General features: G+C 35.2%; 1 protein-coding gene across 2 annotated transcripts; it reads right to left on the bottom strand.

Annotated features, from left to right (window-relative positions):
- Positions 1–2457: 2457 nt before the first annotated feature.
- FKBP14 (FKBP prolyl isomerase 14) lies at positions 2458–18292 on the bottom strand. Of its 2 annotated transcripts, none has more exons than XM_081288580.1 (4): positions 17942–18292; positions 13775–13926; positions 10648–10775; positions 2458–4810 (listed from the first exon to the last, which is right to left on the bottom strand). In XM_081288580.1, exons 1-4 carry the CDS (start codon positions 18136–18138, stop codon positions 4652–4654), a joined length of 636 nt encoding a protein of 211 aa, XP_081144706.1. In that variant the 5' UTR covers positions 18139–18292; the 3' UTR covers positions 2458–4651. The 2 variants fall into 2 exon arrangements, with proteins under 2 accessions (XP_081144706.1, XP_081144707.1); XM_081288581.1 differs by having other exon boundaries at positions 10648–10727.
- Between the last annotated feature and the right edge of the window lie 609 nt (positions 18293–18901).

Raw genomic sequence — 18901 nt, 5'->3', positions numbered from 1 at the left:
CCAAAATCCTAAACTCTTTGAGCATCTTGTTTCTCTCTTTTTCTCTCTTTCTCACTACCCCACTCCCTTTCAGAAGAATAGCTTATATTCTCTTAACTCTAACTGAACAGAGGGCAAGATTACAAATAATTTTGAAAAATATTGAAGAATAATTGGGGGGAATATCCAGTGTTCTTCTCTCTCTCCTGGTAGGGAAAATGTCCATAAAAACAAACTTACTGACCTTTTCACTGCATAATTTTTTTTTTTTTACTCTGGGCCTAGAGGCTCAAGAGGCTGAGGCAGGGGGATCATGAGTTCAAAGCGAGCATCAGCAAAAGTGAGGTGCTAAGTAACTCAGTGAGACCCTGTCTCTAAATAAAATACAAAAAGGAGTGGGGATGTGGCTCAGTGGTTGAGTACCTCCCACCCCCAAATTTCTTACTCTGGGAAAACAGCATCTCCATACAATTTATCTTTTTGAATGTATATTCATTTTTAGGTACAATTCATTGCACAATGCTTTTTGAATGAATGTTCATAGAAGAGAAAAATAAAGAAAACTGTATATTCAAGGGCAGGAAACCACTAAAGTTATCTCTCAAATGGTTTTTGGATCATCTGCATCAGTATCAACTAGCAAGTGTGTTAGAGGTAAATTCATAGGCCAGGGTCCAAGAATTAATCAGAATCTCTGGGGAGAGGGTTCAGCAATCTGCATTTTTCACACACCCTATATGATCCTGGTATATCCTAAACTAAAAATCACTGTTACATTACTGCCACCTTAGGAAACAAGGTATACCTTTCCTTGAATTTGAGGACTGAGCTGTGAAACCAATGTTTGCTAATGTCTCTTGCCACAATCACCCTGATGTAAGGAACGGGAGATGGCAGAAGCAAAGATGAAAAAGAAACTGATTTTATTTGCAGTGCTGGGGATCAAATGACACATGCTAGGCAAGCATTCTACCACTGAGTTATACCCCCAGAGCAGAGACAAAATAATTTCCCTTCAAATAAGACTCTAAATTCATATGTAAGAATTTGTGGATTATCATGTTCAACAAGAATGGGAACTTATACTCCATATATGTATAATATGTCAAAATACATTCCACTGTCATGTAACATAACTAAAAAGAATAATTTAAAAGAAAATAATGTAGGGATTTTTGTACTAAAAAAATACAAAAATCCTAAAAATAAGAATACTACGATATTAAGAGACAAGAGTATTATCATACTAATGTTTTCAAATGGCATAAGAACTAATAATCATGTTTGACATTTTAAATTTTGATTCCAATTAAAGTGAACAAGAAACAAAAATAAAACAAAATTAAAAACTTGTGTTCAAGTGCTCTGCATCTCTGAGAAAAAAGGTAGTTCTTTTAAATTTTTTTTCCAGGTAATTATGACAATGCTAATTTGATTTTTTAATAAAAAGGTGAGGGAAATATTTTTCCCCCATAACAAGACATCAAATTCCTTCTCTTCTTGCAATTTCCAAGCACTAAGAAGTCATCCACTCTCAACTCAGAGGGGGAGAACAGCATGCATGCAGATATGTAAACAGCATTATGGATGTAAGTAATATCCTGCATCATGAATAAGAAGGAAAGTACAAATTCATTTACACATGAAAATATCAACATGGCTGATTGCTTCATCTGAACCAGAAATCTTTTTTTTTTTTTATTTTATGGCTACCCAGCATTTCAATTAATCTTATAAGACATTTTATAGCACTCATTTACTCACTAGGCATGAATCATCATAATGTCCACATATTATAAATACAATAAAATCTCAAACCAAAACAACAACCATCTTCTCCTCTCCCCAAAAAACTCTCCAATGCTAAAAATTCAGTCAACTATCACCCTTAATGCTCAAGGTTTAATGCTAACTTAAAAACAACTTAAACCATGGCTGACAAATATATACCTAAGCAAAGTAGATAATCAGAACCACACTCGTGTCACTGTACCCCTCTCCTCCTACTACCTATCCATCTTCCTTACTTATTAGACATAAATCCCAGAATGACAACTAAGAGGGAATGGGGGTGTAGCCCTTTGATATAGAATGTGCTTAGCATGCATGAGGCCCTGGGTTTAATCCCCAGCACCAAAAAAAAAAAAAAAAAAAAAAAAAAAAAAGGAAAAAGAGAAGAAAATTAATAAAGCTGCTGAAGAGATTGCTTCTTTAAGAATTTTTCATGCCTGACTTGGTGGCTTACAACCTGTAATCACAGCAACTTAGGAGGCTAAAGCACAAAGATCATAAATTTAAAGCTAGCCTGGGCAATTCAGTGAGACCCTGTCTCAAAATAAAATTACAAAAGAAAACAGCTATGGATGTAGCTCAGTGGTAGAGCATTTGCCTAGCAGGCACAAGGCCCAGTACTGCAAAGGAAAAAAAAAAAAACATAAAACAAAACCCAAGAATTTTTACAAACCAATTATTTCCCAAATAAACTTTATTTTGAAAAAAATACTACAACATAGTCATATAAACTTAAATATGACACACAGAACAGTGAGTCAAATTATATACATGTGAAGTCACAGTTCATGTCAGATCATTCCCACTAATGGAAGGGTAGAAAAGTATAGCTAAAGCAAAAATGCAGACAACTTAAACACAATCACAATATATGTATAAGTTTTCATTTTGTACTTAAGTACAGATGTTTAGATGAGACTTGATAAAAATTCACACAAGATAAAAAAATATGCTTCCCAAATAATCAAAATTTATTTTACTTTTCTCACTGTCACATAGATGGCATCAGTAATGTCTATACAAAGTAGCACCACGGGTCAAGCTGCTTTCCTTCCTCTGTGATTCAACATGATGCTTTCTGTATCTTGACTTAAGAACCTCTCCAGGTGCAGGAAAATGGAGTAATGACTTAATAATTTTCAAGACAGAAGCGATTTATTCAGAGAAAGGTGTTGTAGTATATAGCCTTCTAAGAATTCCATGTGTTATTGAGAAAAATATCAATATGTAATCAGTGAAAGCAACATATATATAATTTTTCATAATTCTTTTAAAAAGTGGAAGTAAATAGGAATAAAAGAATGAAGGCATCATAACATCTGGAACCTCTCATTGTCTGGGTATCTGAGGGAATTCAGAGCCAACCCCAAGATTATTCTATGAAGTCAGGGCCATTCCTGAATCATGGGGAAAATTCTAATTCTCCAGAAACAACCAGGGAAACAGTTTCAAAGGATAAGGACCCTAGCTACAATGGACTCAAACAGATTTACCCACTCTTTCATTAGTAGAGGGCAACAGAAAGACACCGAACTTGGGGACTGTAAACTGATTCTACATGTTAACTGTTGACCTTGGACATAATAATCCATCTCTTGGAATGACGGTTTTCTCATCTCTAAAGTAGAAACTGTAAGATCCAGCTTATTGCATAGACTTCAGAGCAATGAGAATAGAAGACAATATAATGCACTTGATGGGAGGGGAGTAAAACTTAGAGGCAGAGTGTTTGCCTCAAGTGTGTGTTGCCCTGGGTTCTACACCCAGCACCACACACACAAACGAATAACAATAATGCACTTGATGATTTTGTAAACTATAAAGGATTATTCCTAGTAAATGAAGATCTGGGGACTTCTTTCTTAAATATTAAGGATAAAAGTCAATTTGAGATAATATTATAAAATCATTACTTTTTAAAACCAGAACAGGTGTCTATTCAATAGTAGCTGCTATAAGTCTACCTCACTTTTTGATGAGTCATAAATGGGAAAAATTTGTTGGCTTATTAATTTCTCTCATAATACAACATTATTATACAATAATCTACTCGTTGTAAACTGTATTCATTAAAGAACCAGGAGAGTAATCTGCTAGGCTTAAAAAGTAAACATTGGATATAATACAAACTTTTTACCACAACTACAATATTTTGTTATTTCATTATAAATAAAGAAACATATAAATGATTTGTCCATTTATCTTAACAGGCCATTAGTCACGAGGAACCCAACTCTATGAAGCGTAAGTCTTAGGCAGAATATCCCAATGCACATCTGCTCCTCGTTCCCAACTCTTACTCACTTCAGCATTGCACACCTCCTTAGTAAAACAGTAGCTGTCAACAAATAAAAGTCCACCCTTTTCATTCTGTCCTCAAGCAGAGACTCAGAGGCAGTCAAAGACAAACTCTTTCATTATAACCTGTAAAGGGCAAGCCCTGGGCTATTGCAAAAGGTTTTTCAAATATGTCAGTATCTAACTTTGAGAAAATAGAGGGAAGCAAAAATGAAGGGGGCTAATTTGTGCTATAGCCTGGTCTCATGCTGTGCCACATTCCCAGTTGCAATATTTTCAAATTGCAACAAAACAAGTAAAAGAAGGCTTCATATGTGAAAGCAGAAAATGGCCCAGAAGTCTTCTATTCAAAGACAAATTAGTTGTTTTTTCCCCAATAACTTACCCCAAAGAAACGAGTACTTGGAAACCCTGAGGGGTTCTTTAAATCATAGCCAGAAAAATTATATATATATGTGTGTGTGTGTGTGTGTGTATATATACACACACACACAAAGAACAGAATGATGTTAAAAAATAAGTCTTTAAAGACAACAGCCTTCTCTTTAAAGATGAATGTTCTATAACATTGGCAGACATATCTCTACAACTCATCATGTGTATATGTAAATTCTCTGGCAGATATAAATCCATCTTTGTCTTCATCTTCTTTATCAAAAATATCCTCCACCAAAACATCATGATGACTCTCATTCACCACTGCACCATGCTTTTCAAACTCTTTCTTTAAATACACTTTAACCTACAAAATAAAAAGTCTCATTAGCAACTTTGATTAAGAAGATGCCACACTGTGTTAATCAATATCATAGACATTGACTGGTAGTTCATTTAAATAATATATAAAGTGCCAATTTCTTTATGCTTTATTGCACTAGTAAGAGAATTATAAGAGTTTTTACCCCTTAAAAACTGTTGTTATACTACCATGGTAGAGACACAAAATATTGCTGAGGCAAAGATAAGCTTATACATACAAACCTTATGTCAAATGGCAGGTTTTTATTATCTCAAACACACACCACGAGAACACACAGTACCTACTTTTTTTGTTTGCTTGTGTCAAGACATAGAATTCACTTTTATTCTTGTAATTTTACACTTGAAAGTTGACATTTAATCTCATAATCCAGTTAGCAATTAATTTATAAACATTTTTTATTTGTTGTTTTTAAATATACCTAACAGTGGAGTGCATTTTGACGTATTATACATACATGGAGTACAACCCATTCCAATTAAGATCCCAGTTTTGTGGTTGTACATAATGTGGAGTTACACTGGTTACGTATTCATACATAAGCAAAGGGAAGTTTTGTCTGATTCATTCTACTGTCATTCCTATTCCCTTCCCCTCTCCCTTTCCTTCATTCCCTTTTGTCTAATCCAGTGAACTTCTATTATTCCTTCCCTACCCTCCCTTGTTGTTGGTTAGTTAGCATCTACATACCAGAGAGAACATTCAGGCATTGGTTTTTTGGACTGCCTTATTTCACCTAGCATGATATTCTCCAGTTCCATCCCTTTACCAGCAAATGCCATAATTTCATTCTTCTTTATAACTAAATATTCCATTGTAAATATTTTTAATCCTTAAACTGTACATTAAGATCCTCTGACCCTAAATTTATCATTCTCCTTCACATCTGAAGAAAATTATTAATTTATTAAGTTCCACACATACATTTAATACTGAAGTCCTATACTCACAGTAAAATTAAGAATCATTAGTATCAAAGAAGCCTGAAACCTAATTGTGTTCCTGGATCAGGGTACCCTTAGTAAATCCATAAATCCAAATTAAGACACGAAATTAAAATAGGGTGTATATATTAAAATATTAAAAATATTTCTAGGCTGGGTGCAGTGGCACATGCCTGTAATCCCAGCAGCTCAGGAGACTGAGGCAGGATCTTGAGATCAAAGCCAGCCTCAGCAAAAGTGAGGTACTAAGCAACTCAGTGAGACCCTTTCTCTAAATAAAATACAAAATAGGGCTGTGGATGTGGCTCAGTGGTCAAGTGCCCCAAAATAATAATAATAATAATAATAATAATAATAATAATAATAATAATAATAATAATTCTAAGCAGAGTAAAAATTAACATTAAAATCTTATTAATTTGGGGGGTTACGATGTAGTTTAGTGGTAACACATTTCCTTACTGTACACAAGGCCTGGGTTTGATCACCAGCTCCACAAAAACAAAAACAATTATTAAATTTCAGCCTTATAATATTTTATTCAATGAATCTTTCAAAATACCTCAATTTGTTGGGAAAAATAATACATAGTAATTTTTTGTCTAGCACTTAAAAATGGTTATGAAATTACTATCACCTTTTAAACATCAAAGTATGCTGTAGATATTTTACTTTTCTGATAGACTTGGCTAATATCTTCTATGGAAAAACACCAAAACTGTTGAATAAAATATACTTTTAACTCAACAGGTACTTGATTAACTTTCCTGAATTTATCAATATCATTACCAAAATCTTCTAGGATTTATTTTTGTTTGTTTATTTTTAGTTCTGGGGAATAAAGCCAGGGTCCCACACATGCTGGGCAAGTGCCCTACCACTGACCTACATTCCCCATTTCTCTTTCAGGAATTTTTAAGATTTGATTCCAAAATTGTAGTTCTAGTTTACAAAACTGTAATTTTATAGTTCAACTTATGAAAAGGAAAAAATGAGCTCATAATCAACTTCTTATGTATTTTTTTTGTCCCTCAATAATCAAAGGAGATTTAAAACAAATTATGCTACATGTTTCCTGACTTAATAAAAAAAAGCTATACTTTCCATTATCCTAAATTAAGAAATATTATAGAAATGAAAAGTTATTCATTCTGAAGTGTTCATGTATGTCTGTTGGTAGGTCTGTCTAGAATCTTTCCAAATTTTTATATCAAGAGTTTTTAATCAACTATATACTAGAATCAAATTATATTTTGCAAAAATAGGGCTAGGAGTGTATCTCAGTGTTAGAGCACTTGCCTAGTATACATGAGGCCCTGGGTTGGATGCCCAGCACTGCAAAATAAAAGATAAGTAATTAAATTAAACCATTTCCCAATGTTTGATAAAAGTAAAGTAGACTACTCATTTTCATTTGTGTTCCACTAAAGACACTACTGAAATTTGTCCAGTTTTTTTTTTTTCTATGCAGTCAACCATGGAATTCTTTAGCATGGTTGGGATGTGTATTTGCCATTCTTATTTGTTTCTGTATTTGTTTGTTTTTTTGTTTGTTTTGGTGCTAGGGAGTGAACCCAGGGCCTTTTGCATGCTAAATATATGCTCTGCCCCTGAAGTCTGCCCTCAGTTCCAGAATTTTTTTTCTTTTTGGTGTGTGATACTGGGGATTGAACCCAAAGCCTTGGAAAATGCCAGACAAGCCTTCTACCACTGAACTACATTCCCAGCCCTTTTTATTTTTTATTTGAGACAGGATCTCACTATGTTACCCAGGCTAGCTTTAAGTTTGAGATCCTCCTGTCTCAAATTCAAGATCCTTCTGCCTCAAGCCTCTGAGTAGCTGAGATTACAAGTACATACAATCACATCTAGCTCCCAGAATGTTTTAAGATTGACTATGGCTAGAGTGATGACTTCTGTTTGGACCCTGCTCTCCTTTACTATTTGGATGTAGTTTTGGTACTAAGAATAGCTGTCTAGTTGCCAGTTCTTTTCTCTCATCAAATTCTTCTGCTGCTCATATGGCTTTAAAATAATCCTGATTAGCTAGGTGTAGTAGCACATGCCTGTAATTCCAGCAACTCTGGAGGCTGAGGCAGGAGGATCATAAGTTCAAGGCTGGCCTGGGAAACTTAATAAGAACCTGTTTCAAAATAAAAGGGGCTAGGATGAAGCTCCATGGTTGAGTACACCTTGGTTCAATGCCAAGTGCAAAACAAATGAAACAAAAAAAGGAATAATCCATTGGTTCTAAAAAAACAGAATGAATTCTATGAAGAGATCTCTTTGGAAAGGCATATGAAAATCTGATTTTTAATACAGAAGTAGCAGCAAAAATCAATCTTGTGTGTAAGACTACTCCAAATTACTTTCAGTGCCAAAAACATACACATGGAAGCCTTTAATAGAGAATCTACACTTCTTAGAGAATATCTGGCACAGAACCTCTTAAAACAAAGCATGGCAGTGGGGATAACTTTTTTTCTCAATTTAAGATGTTTACTTATTGCTTGCATAATGTGTAAAAAATATTTGTAATTTCCAATATTCCTCTGAGAAGACCTTTTTGCATTCCTTCAACAGATGGTGTTGATTCAAAATCCACTGCAAAAATAGGAGCTCTGCTAAAAGGTACCTGCTGAGGAGTGGCCTGGAGAGTGACTATAGACCCAGCCTGTCCAGTAACGCTGCTACTCTACCAGCTTGGCTTGGTGACTGATCCATAGTGCCTGTTATTAATCTGAATCTAAATAAAGCTGAGCATTTGGAAGACAGATGTCTTTTAATTCATTAAATGAACTAGATCTTCTTTTCTATCAAGAGTCAGAAGTCCAGACATTCTTAAAAGCAGATTAATTGTGGCTCTGGTAAAATACTAAAATACTAAAATAAATGTCTAAGAATTTAAGAAACATGCAATACTGACTGAGCCTTATCCTGAAATTCCAGTCTCAAAAATTAAAGTCCAATCTGATAAGTGCCTAGACCATAAATTTTTTTTAATTTTCATTATGATGTTTAAAAATATAAACAAAACACTGACCCTCATTCCTCACCAGATTCACCATAATTTTTAATAGTACACACTCTGTCTATATAGTTTCAATTCCTTCTTCCCTGACCCCCAACATGCAAACATATGTTGCACATTTAAGTGGTTTAAAGCAGTTTAAAATAAAGAAAAAAAGGATGATGAAATTCTATGGATTAATGTAGATGCTCTCTTTATATATGAATAAAGCAAGTTAAACAATATGTATAATGTGCTACCTTTGTTAGAGGAAAAAGGAAAATAAGAACATGCATTCACATAAAGAAACACTAGAAGGACATACTAGAAATCAATGAAATTGAAGGGAAGAAAAGGACATGGGCAAGGAAAGATTTCTTATTTACTATTTTATATTGGGTTGATTTTTTAAATCTTTTTTAAAATTTCTTTTTAGTTGTAGATAAACACAATACCCTTATTTTATTTATTTTATTTTTATGCGGTGCTACAAATGGAACCCAATGCCTCACACATGCTAGGCAAGCACTCTACCACTGAGCTACAGCCACAGCCCACTTGGGTTGACTTTTGAACCATGTGAATGTGTTGTATATTAAAAATTTTTAATGAAAAGGAATTGTAATTTATCTTGGATTAAAAAAAAGAGGATATGGGGGCTGGGGTTGTGGCTCAGTGGTAGCATGCTCGCCTAGCACATGTGAAGCACTGGGTTCGAACTTCAGCACCACATAAAAATAAATAATAAAATAAAGATATTGTGTCCAACTACAACTGAAAAAAGAAAAAAATACATATATATATATGTGTGTGTGTGTGTGTATGTATATATATACATACACACACATATATATAATGAAATTCCAATATATATATACATACATATATGTTTATATATCTATATATACATGTATATATAGATATATAAAAGGCATATAAATGATAACATTATGAGTGTGATAAATTTAGTGGCTACTGATCATGATCCCAGGGTTCATAAAAATTTGACTTATTTGAGACTTAATCATTTCCTGGCCATTAGAATAAAATTGACCAAAGCATTAAAAAAAGACTTGACATCTGACCAGCCAGGCCAGCATAGAGAGTGTAAGTAGGTAAAAACCCAAACCAAAAATAACATAGAGACAAATATCCACCTCTACTTATTCTTCCACAGCAGCCAAGCTAAGACAGTATGTGCAGTGATGACTGCAAAAGCCTGAGGTACAGAGAGAAGCCCCTTCCTCCTACCAAAATACTGGGACTGGGGGTATCTGAAGAAGGTTCCCTACTGGGGAGAATCCATCTCTTTATTCCAGGTGTGAAGCTGAACAAAACTAGACATACAAGTTGCTTGTCGCTAATCTCAAGGAAATGACTACGAAATGCATTTAACAGCCAGTCTGCAGTTTTAAACAGAAACTGTTCACACAAGATACTTTTCAGAACATCTGTTTCTTATGCAGTAACTACAAATGGGAACTGTGATACCAGTTTTCAAAGACTCAAGGTGAGAATAAGACACAGTGAATTCCAAGCACCAGAGAGAAAGAAAAAAAGCAAAAGACTGAATGGTGTTTATTTTTCTTTTTGCAGGAGTTCGAATGGAACATGGGCCCTTCAGCCTCTACCCCAGAGCTACATTCCCAGTTCTTAATGGTGCTTTTTAAGTCTCAATATATTTCTTCTAAAACAATGTTTTTCCATGAAAAAGCCAACTTTCACAGCACGACTACTTTAAGAAAACTTATAAACAAAAATTTTCCTGAATAAAAATAAATTTTCTTTAAAAATATATTTACAAAAAACTGAACCACAAAAACAAACAAACAAAAAGTAGAAATGTAGGCAGAAGGAAGGGTCACCTCTTGTTTAGAGAGTTTCCAGTCATCGTTGAGATCCATTTCTTGGAATGATTCATGTGATCTTGGTCCATTTCGAATTTCTAAGAGATCAATGTTGAATATCAATGTACTCTCTGGGGGAATTTTACCTGTCATTAGGAAGAGGCGGGAAGATTTAATTTAAAATACACAAAGGTTTTAATAATAGAAAACTTATGGTACTGGTCAAAATATTTTTTAACTGAATAAAATGGAAAGCCAACCTAAGATTATCACATATAATGAAGACAACTTGTACTCTAGTTAGATTTCACTCAAATAGAATAGAGTAAGGAAGGAATAATCAAAACAAGTACAACAAAAACATCCGATTTTTGGCTTGGCAATTAAAAGGAAAACACACACACACACACACACACACACGAACCCAATAACCTGGATACTAAATTTAAAGCATAACTAAGATATTATGTATTATATGTCAAGAATGACTTAAAGGGTTTTAGAAAATTCAGAGTTAAGAATATTACAAATGATTTACTAACTTTCAGGTAAGAAAGTCCTGACATACAAATTCATACAAATTCTATCATTTCTATCACTGGGAGACAGTTAAAAATTGAGTGAGCTTGGGTGTCATACTGTCTGGAATTGAAGTTTTCATTAGCTCATCTCTAAGCCTCAGTTCTTATATTTTTAAAATACAGATGATAATATCATCTACATTAGGAGTCTGTTGGGAAGATGAAGGGAGAAAATCCCTACAATACAATAAAATATTCACCATTGTGCTTGATAAATAGTAAGTTCTCAATGTACATTACTGAGATATAATTTTCTAACAACCTTTACAAAGAATGCAGGAAGAATCATAATTTTCAAAAAGTTAGGAAACACCTCTTCTGATGTAGAACATCATACAAAAATTTCAGACATGTTGAAGAAATTAAAATGAACTTCTGAGAAGGTGATAACAGATCTTTAAATGTGAAAAGAGCTTTGTTAAAGTCCCAGGGTACTGAAAAGCAACATTAAACCCTTTTGGGAAGCAGGGACAATTGATGTTTGAAACTTATTTACTCTTAACTATATTTAATATAAAGGTTTGGGTCAACTTGTTACATGTTTCTTAGTTGTCCCCCCAACCCTTGTAGTTCCATAAAAGAGCATTTGCAAGTTTTAAAGAGACAACACTTACACTGTTATCATTCCAGCTTACCTTTCCAGCTGGAAACAGAGAAGGGACATGCATTACTAGATCGGTGAGAAAACCGGTATCTTTCCAAGGAGGCATGCAAGCAAGTACTAAAAGACTAAAAATTAGTGTTAAATTCATGTTAGGGGAATTAGTTTCGTGGCACTCAGTTTGAAGATGACTCAAATTTAGATTTCTACATGTTATAAAGTAAAATGAGTTAATACAGTATGGAGAAAGAGTAATAGACTAATTCAACATATATAAATTTTTAAGTTGAGACAAAAAAGACACAGGATAGTGAAAAAAAATACTTTCAAGTTTTAGAGAAATGTTTCCTAGATACTCAATTTTCTTCTCTGAAGAGGGCTATAATTAAAATAAGAACTGAGTTTGGCTAGTAAATCCTATCCTATGAGTACAACTTCTACTTTAGAATATGTTATGATTCATATAAAGCACCTAGTTTTCTTCTTAGGACACTGGGGATAGGAACCTTGATCCATACTTTGTTAAACCTAAGGACCTAAGAAATCTATATCATATTAGAGTGGTTCTCTATCTGGTTCTGAGATCTACTTAACTTTTTTTCTTTATTATATTGTTAATACTTGCTCATTGTAGAGAACTTGGAAGAGAGAACCAGAAGTAAATATAATTCTCAGTATCACAGTCCATTGTTAACATTCTTATTTATTTTCTTATAATTCTCTTTCTCTGTGTACACAGTTTTTCCTATATTTATTACCATAGTGTATATACTATAAGTTTTCTACTTTTATATTATACATGTTGATCTAATTTAAAAAAAAATCTTGGAAAATGCTAGCTTTTAAGAACTGGGGTACATCTAATTTTGCTGAACTCTTATCATTACATACTTAGGCTGTTTCTAATTTTTTTGGTAGCAGTGATGGCTATCCCTCTTTACAAATCTTTTAATTTCTGATTATCCTGCCAGATTACATTCCAACAAGGGAATTATAGCACTAACGCACAAAAATATCTAAAGGCAGCTTGGTACAAATCACCAAGTAGCCCTTTAGAAATTGCATGGATTGGGCTAGGGTGGTAGCTCAGTGGTAGAGCGCTTTCCTGGCATGTGTGAGGCACTGGGTTTGATTCTCAGCACCGCATATAAATAAATGAATAAAATAAAGGCCCATCGACATCTAAAAAATAAAAATAAAAAAAAAGAAAGAAATTGCATGGGTTCCCACTTGAACGACAGGTATATGTATCTACCCTGGAACAAACTGGTAAGAAGGTTCTTTGGCCCAGTCAGCTGGCATGCTTCTGCTTTGTGACAGAGAATTAATTCAAGTTACACCATTATTTTTAAATAAAATACTGAAACTTTTATAAATGTATTTTAAAATGAGATAAAAAAGAACCCCTAATAAAAGCTGTGCTGTGGTTGTAAGCCACATACAGCCCACATGCCAAACCATAACTAGTATATTCATAACCTATATTTCAAATGTTAGACTCATCAAAACACTTACGTTGAGTGACATTTCTTTTTTCAATGTTAAACAAATTGGTGAGTTTTGGTTTGGGAGGGTGGAAAAGTTCAGAAGATACGTGGCAATGATATTTGCACAATGATGTGAATGCCATTGAACTCTGTACTTAAATATGGTTCAAATAATAAATGTATATTATACAAAATTTTAAAAATTATCATATTGGTGGTTTACTATTAGTATTAATAGAGTTCAAGGTTCCAGAACCTCATTTCATTGTTAGCTCAGTTTTCCATTTTGTTGTTATGGCCTTAATTGGCCATTTTAAGTGATTATCAAGAAATAATCATATTTCCTAAAGGAATGTAGATAGCCCTCAATTTTTTTCTAGGAAAAAGAAAAAACACATAGTAGTTACTCTAACTTCTGCCTCTGAATTCAGAGAAGAACTCTAGTGCTATAGTAAATAAAATCAAAATGTGATTACCTTTTCCTTCTTTTCCATATCCTAGGGCAGGAGGAATAATGAGCTTTCTCTTCTCTCCTACGCACATTCCCTTCAAGCCCTGGTCCCAGCCTTTGAGAGCCTCCAGGATGCCCAAGGTAAACCAAATAGGCTGACCATTGTTATGTTTATGACTATGAGAGAAAGAAAACATATTAGAATTTTTTCCCCCTAGTTCTGGGGACTGAACCCCGGACCTCATGCATACCAGGCAAGTGCTCTATACATTAGAACCAGTTAGGAACTTTAAAAAAATATATGGTTCATTTAGTCCAACCAAGCATCAGAAATTAATAAAAACAGCTATTGTATTTTTTTAACTTTATTTTATTTATTATGTGGTGCTGAGGATTAAACTCAGTGCCTCACATAGGCTAGACAAGCACTCTACCGCTGAGCCACAACCCCAGCCCTAAAACAGCTATTCTTTTTTTTTTTGCCTACACACACCCCTGACTTCATAGTAATTCAATCCATTACCCATCTTTCTTGGTGAAAATTTGATAGAGTTGACTCAGCTGGAGAAGGGTGGAGGGAATAATAATAATGAACAACTGTTTGTACATTTACTGTGTACCAGGTTTTATTCTAAATTTGCCTCTTTTAACTCTAACAATGATCCTTTAATTGGTAGGTACCTTTGGGGGACTGCTTCCAGAACCTATCCCTCTATCCCCAGCCTCCCCAATGCCAAAAGATGCTCAAGTGTGTAGTTTTTGCATATAATCTACTGTATATGTTAAATCATCTCTAGGTACCTGTAATACCTAATACAAACATAGTACTATGTAAATAGTTGTTATACTATATTGTTTAGGTAATAATGACAAGATAAAAACTCTGAACATGTTCAATACAGACATACTCTTTCTCAAATATTTTTGATCCATGATCGGGAATGCATGAACCTGTAGACAGGGCCAACTGTATCATATAATCCCCTTGTATAAAGGAGGAAATGGAGGTTAAGTGTGCTGTATTTGACCTTAAATATTCCTAACTCTGAAGATTAAGATCTTAGACACAAAGTTATGCTGTCCCAGGAAGACCATTTAGGTGGCAGACCAGGAAGAAAATAATGGAAAATAGTTGCAATGGGGAAGGAGGATGAGAGCCTAAGGAGATATACAACCTGCTCAGGGTTCTGATGGGTGGGAAAGTATGTTCTTCATCCCTGAATCCCCACTCACACAAAGCCTAATTTTTTCCCGAAAACTCTATGTGGGGATTTGTAGGGGAGCCAGGAATAGAGGCTCTTCAAGCTCCAGAGAGAAATGAAATAATTACAATGTTCTGCTACATGAAGTATCAGAGAGGCCAGCATAAGAAAATCAACCAGCTAAGCTCCTGGGGACCTCAAGGGCTGAGTAGGTCTCAGTCCCAAATAGCTCCCTCTTAGTAAAATAAATAAACTGCTATATTCAAAGATAATCTCATAGATGAGAATAATAAGTCATTCTATTAGGTTTGTGGGTACCATGCTTACAAAATCTTGGTAAATGATACTTTTTCCTCTTTTCTTTTCTGATCAAAGAAACAAAATACCAACCTTAGAAAATCTGGTAAGGCCAGGAAAAGAATAAAGAAGGAAACAATCTTTTATCCAACATTAACTACATTTGGGCACATTTCTTCATAAGGCTAAGCTATTTACCATATAGACTGTGGTTCTAGAAACAGCACATATGCTTTATAGGTTAATCATTTCATAACAGAGTTAGCATCTTCTAATCATTTATGTGTAGCCTGCAAGACAACAATCCCCTCATCAGGTACTAGAACAGTAATAGTAAACTGCTAAATAATATCTCATGGCTACCACCAAAATCACTACCAGTTTTTGGTCCTACAACCTGAAAGAAATTAGCCTAGGTGTAAAAAAATTAGACTAGAAATAAGAATGTAACTTAAGGCTGCCTCCACCACCACAGGGACAGGATGTGAGCCATTAGGGTCCCCAGTGTGACCGAGCTGGTGAGAGAGGCCAGCAGCTGCTAGCACAGCACAGTGGGGAAGCATGGTGGCCACCAAGGATTTCTTATGACTAACCTCATACAGACATACTTTTAGAATCCAACAAGACATAGCAAAATCCAGTCCGAGTAGATGAGAAAGCCAGGAATAAAGAGAAAGTAAGACAGAAGCCAGGACCAAGGTGGCTCTAACCAAGAGAGCAGATCCAATTGAGCTTAGAACAATATTTTTGAAGACATGGATCCCTGTGAAGCAGCCTCAGCAGGAATAATACTCAAGCACACTAGATATCACACAAGCTCATTTTCTTGGTTTCTTATTTCTACTTACTTGGTGGTATTGGGCAGTGAATGAGTCTATAATAAAAGTCTCCTTCAGGTCAGTACATTTACCCTATTGAACTGAAATTAAAATACTCCCAAAAGGAAAAGCCACTTTTGAAAAGGTAATAAAAGCAAAATATGTAGACTTTTCTAAATATTGTGAAAAGGCACCCATGCTGACTGGAATAGGGAATTCAGGTGTCAAGTTGAGACCTTGATGTGTACTAATATGGGCTAGAAGGTTATTAATTCTGTCAGCCTCCCTTTTCTCATCAAAATGTGTTAGTATTAAAAAGAAAACTGAGGGCTGGAGACATAGCTCAGTGATAGAGCCCTTGTCTGACATGTGCAAGGGCCAGGGTTTAATCCTCAGCACTGCAAAAAGAAAATGGAATAGCAAGAACAAAAAAGATGGAGACATAAGGGAATTCAAATACTGACAGGATATTTGATACTAAGGTATTGTCATTAATTGATTTTTAAGCTGAATACTGATATTCTGATTCTGAGAAATATACAGAGTCTATCAGAGATAGACACTGAAGTATTTACAGATGAGATCATGATGTCTGAGATTTATTTTTAAATAATCAAATTTTGGTGGAGTGGGGAGAATGAGTGGGCAGTATGATAATTTTTGAAATTGGAAAGTGGAATATTGGGTTTAATATATTGTTCTCTGTACTTTGCATATGTTGGAACATTTTCTAATAAAAAGTCACAAAACCTAGAAAAGGGTTTTAATGTAAGACTTTTATAACTTAAAATTTAAAATGCAATCTCATAATATCTATTTGGAACTTTTTATCTGAGGTAACAGGATTTATACAAGAGTGACATTCAATTTTCCCAAGCCCTACACAAGAGCGCATCTGAATGCCCAATAAAGGCAGGATATCGAAAAATGGATCTAGGATGGGCCATGAAGCTTCACTGAATAATCTCCCTCACTGAGTCATTTTTCTTCCTCTCCTTTGTATATGGTGTACTACTGGAGGAAAAGAACCTGCTTCTAGTGATCTCTGCATCTCCAGGACCTGACCTATGGCTATTCGATGACTTTGACAGATGGATAAATGAATAGATGGGTGAAGTCAAATTTTCAGCATATTCTTAATCTCCAGCAAAGGGCCTACCATGAAGGAAATGCTCACTTAACGCTTTTGGAATGAAATGAATGGAAACAATGCCTAATTGGAAATCATTACACTTGTAAACCTGTTCCATGTTGCAATTTCTTTGTTTATGGAACAGAAATGACAGTATAACCACCTGAAAATCTTTCTTGTAAGACTTTTATAATTACACCTGCTCCATCACTAAAATCTGATTTTCAGAAGCAAGACTACTGAAATTCATGGTCTGTGCATTGACTAAAATGTTATCAATCAAAACAAAAGTTAAATAGGTCAACGAAATAGCATTAGTATGTTTTATAAACAGGCAAACAACTGTGTATTTGGCTCTTAAAGCTGCTATGAAAAGTTTTCAGCAAATATCACCTACACTAGATTAAAAATGGAATTGATTCATTTTCCCTAAGACACAGATTTGAGACATGAAAATTCTTTTAAGCCTAAATACACCCCTGGATATTTCTACAAAATTCAGATAATAATTTTTATAGAAAGTTAACAGTTTTATCCAGACCACATGTTCCCAATAAGTCCTTCAAAGGCCTCATGATACAGAATTGGCTTTAGACAATTTTTTTTTCCCCAAAGAAGGGAATTAGATATTTCAGTTTTTTGAAAAGAGAAGTAGAACCAACTATATTCAACCTTTCCGGCAGGACAGCTGGCGTAGGTGGGTGGGTTCTTTATTAATTTACCTGCGAGGCACAATTACTTACGTGGAGTGAAATAAGGTGCCGTCCTTTTCTAAGTAACCCTCATAGTGCACCAACATCAAATCCCCTCCTTTCGTTTTGCGATGGCAGATGAACGGCTTCTGGAGAATTTCAATTTTCACTTCTGGCTCAGGGATCAGAGCCCCACTCAAAGAGGGGACTAACAGCGTCAAGACCGCATTCCACAAGAATAACCTCATGTTGTTGGAGCTGGAAAGAAGTCCCTACGAAAACAGAGAAAGGGCCCCTGACTTCATAGAGTTAAAATTTAGCTGAAGAATTAGGGCCGAGGACCTCTGGCAAATTGAGGACTCCCCCCTCTTCGGAGACGTGGCACTTCTACTACCGACAACTTTCCCACGCACAGCAAACTCACCTTTAAAGAGTTAAACCCCAAGCAGGACCTGACTGGTTCTTATATTGTGGCCCCTTGGGAAGAGCGGCTTTCCATTGGCTAGTGGTGCTGTCCTTCAAGCGCCTCTCAAGCCAATGATAATGCAACCATGTAATTTACAGTTTGGTTGAACCTTCCGGAGTGATCCTAGAACCTGGAGAATCAAAGAATTCCTTTATCCCGGACTTTGGGAGAGGGGCTCCGCGCCGCGGAGCTAACCCGAGGAGGTAATATTTACCTCTGTAAAGTACTCCTGCTGAGCGAGGTAGGAGGCGTCTGGGGCCAGGTGACACTATCGGGGTTTCTGGAAAGACTCATTTACTCTCGCTGTAGGAGAGCGGCCCCCCCAAGATTCCAATAATCCAAGTTTACTGTGTAAATGTAAAGACTGGTCCTTGAGGCTTTATAAAGCGCATTCCCGGTGCGTGACTCTTACTGCGACCAGCAAGACAAGTTCTTTTTTCCTTACTTGGAGATAAATGTAGGCTAGGAAAGGTTATCGGTCCTGCTTAAAGTCACTAGATTGCAGAGCATTTGAGCTCCGCCTTCAAACTGGATCTAATTCTTTC

The sequence above is a fragment of the Spermophilus citellus genome (genome assembly GCF_964194105.1).
Source record: "Spermophilus citellus genome assembly, chromosome: 3".
Classification (NCBI taxonomy): domain Eukaryota; kingdom Metazoa; phylum Chordata; class Mammalia; order Rodentia; family Sciuridae; genus Spermophilus; species Spermophilus citellus.
This window is presented reverse-complemented; position numbering and strand designations above follow the sequence as displayed.

Bases quoted from the DNA above. Each gene is read 5' to 3' on its own strand.
- FKBP14 (XM_081288580.1), bottom strand. From the start codon at position 18,138: ATGAGGTTATTCTTGTGGAATGCGGTCTTGACGCTGTTAGTCCCCTCT. The intron at 10,776-13,774 runs GTAATCACATTT...TCCTAATGACAG, and splicing joins ATATGGAAAAGAAGGAAAAG to GTAAAATTCCCCCAGAGAGT. The intron at 4,811-10,647 runs GTGACCCTTCCT...TTTATTTTGTAG, and splicing joins GGAAACTCTCTAAACAAGAG to GTTAAAGTGTATTTAAAGAA.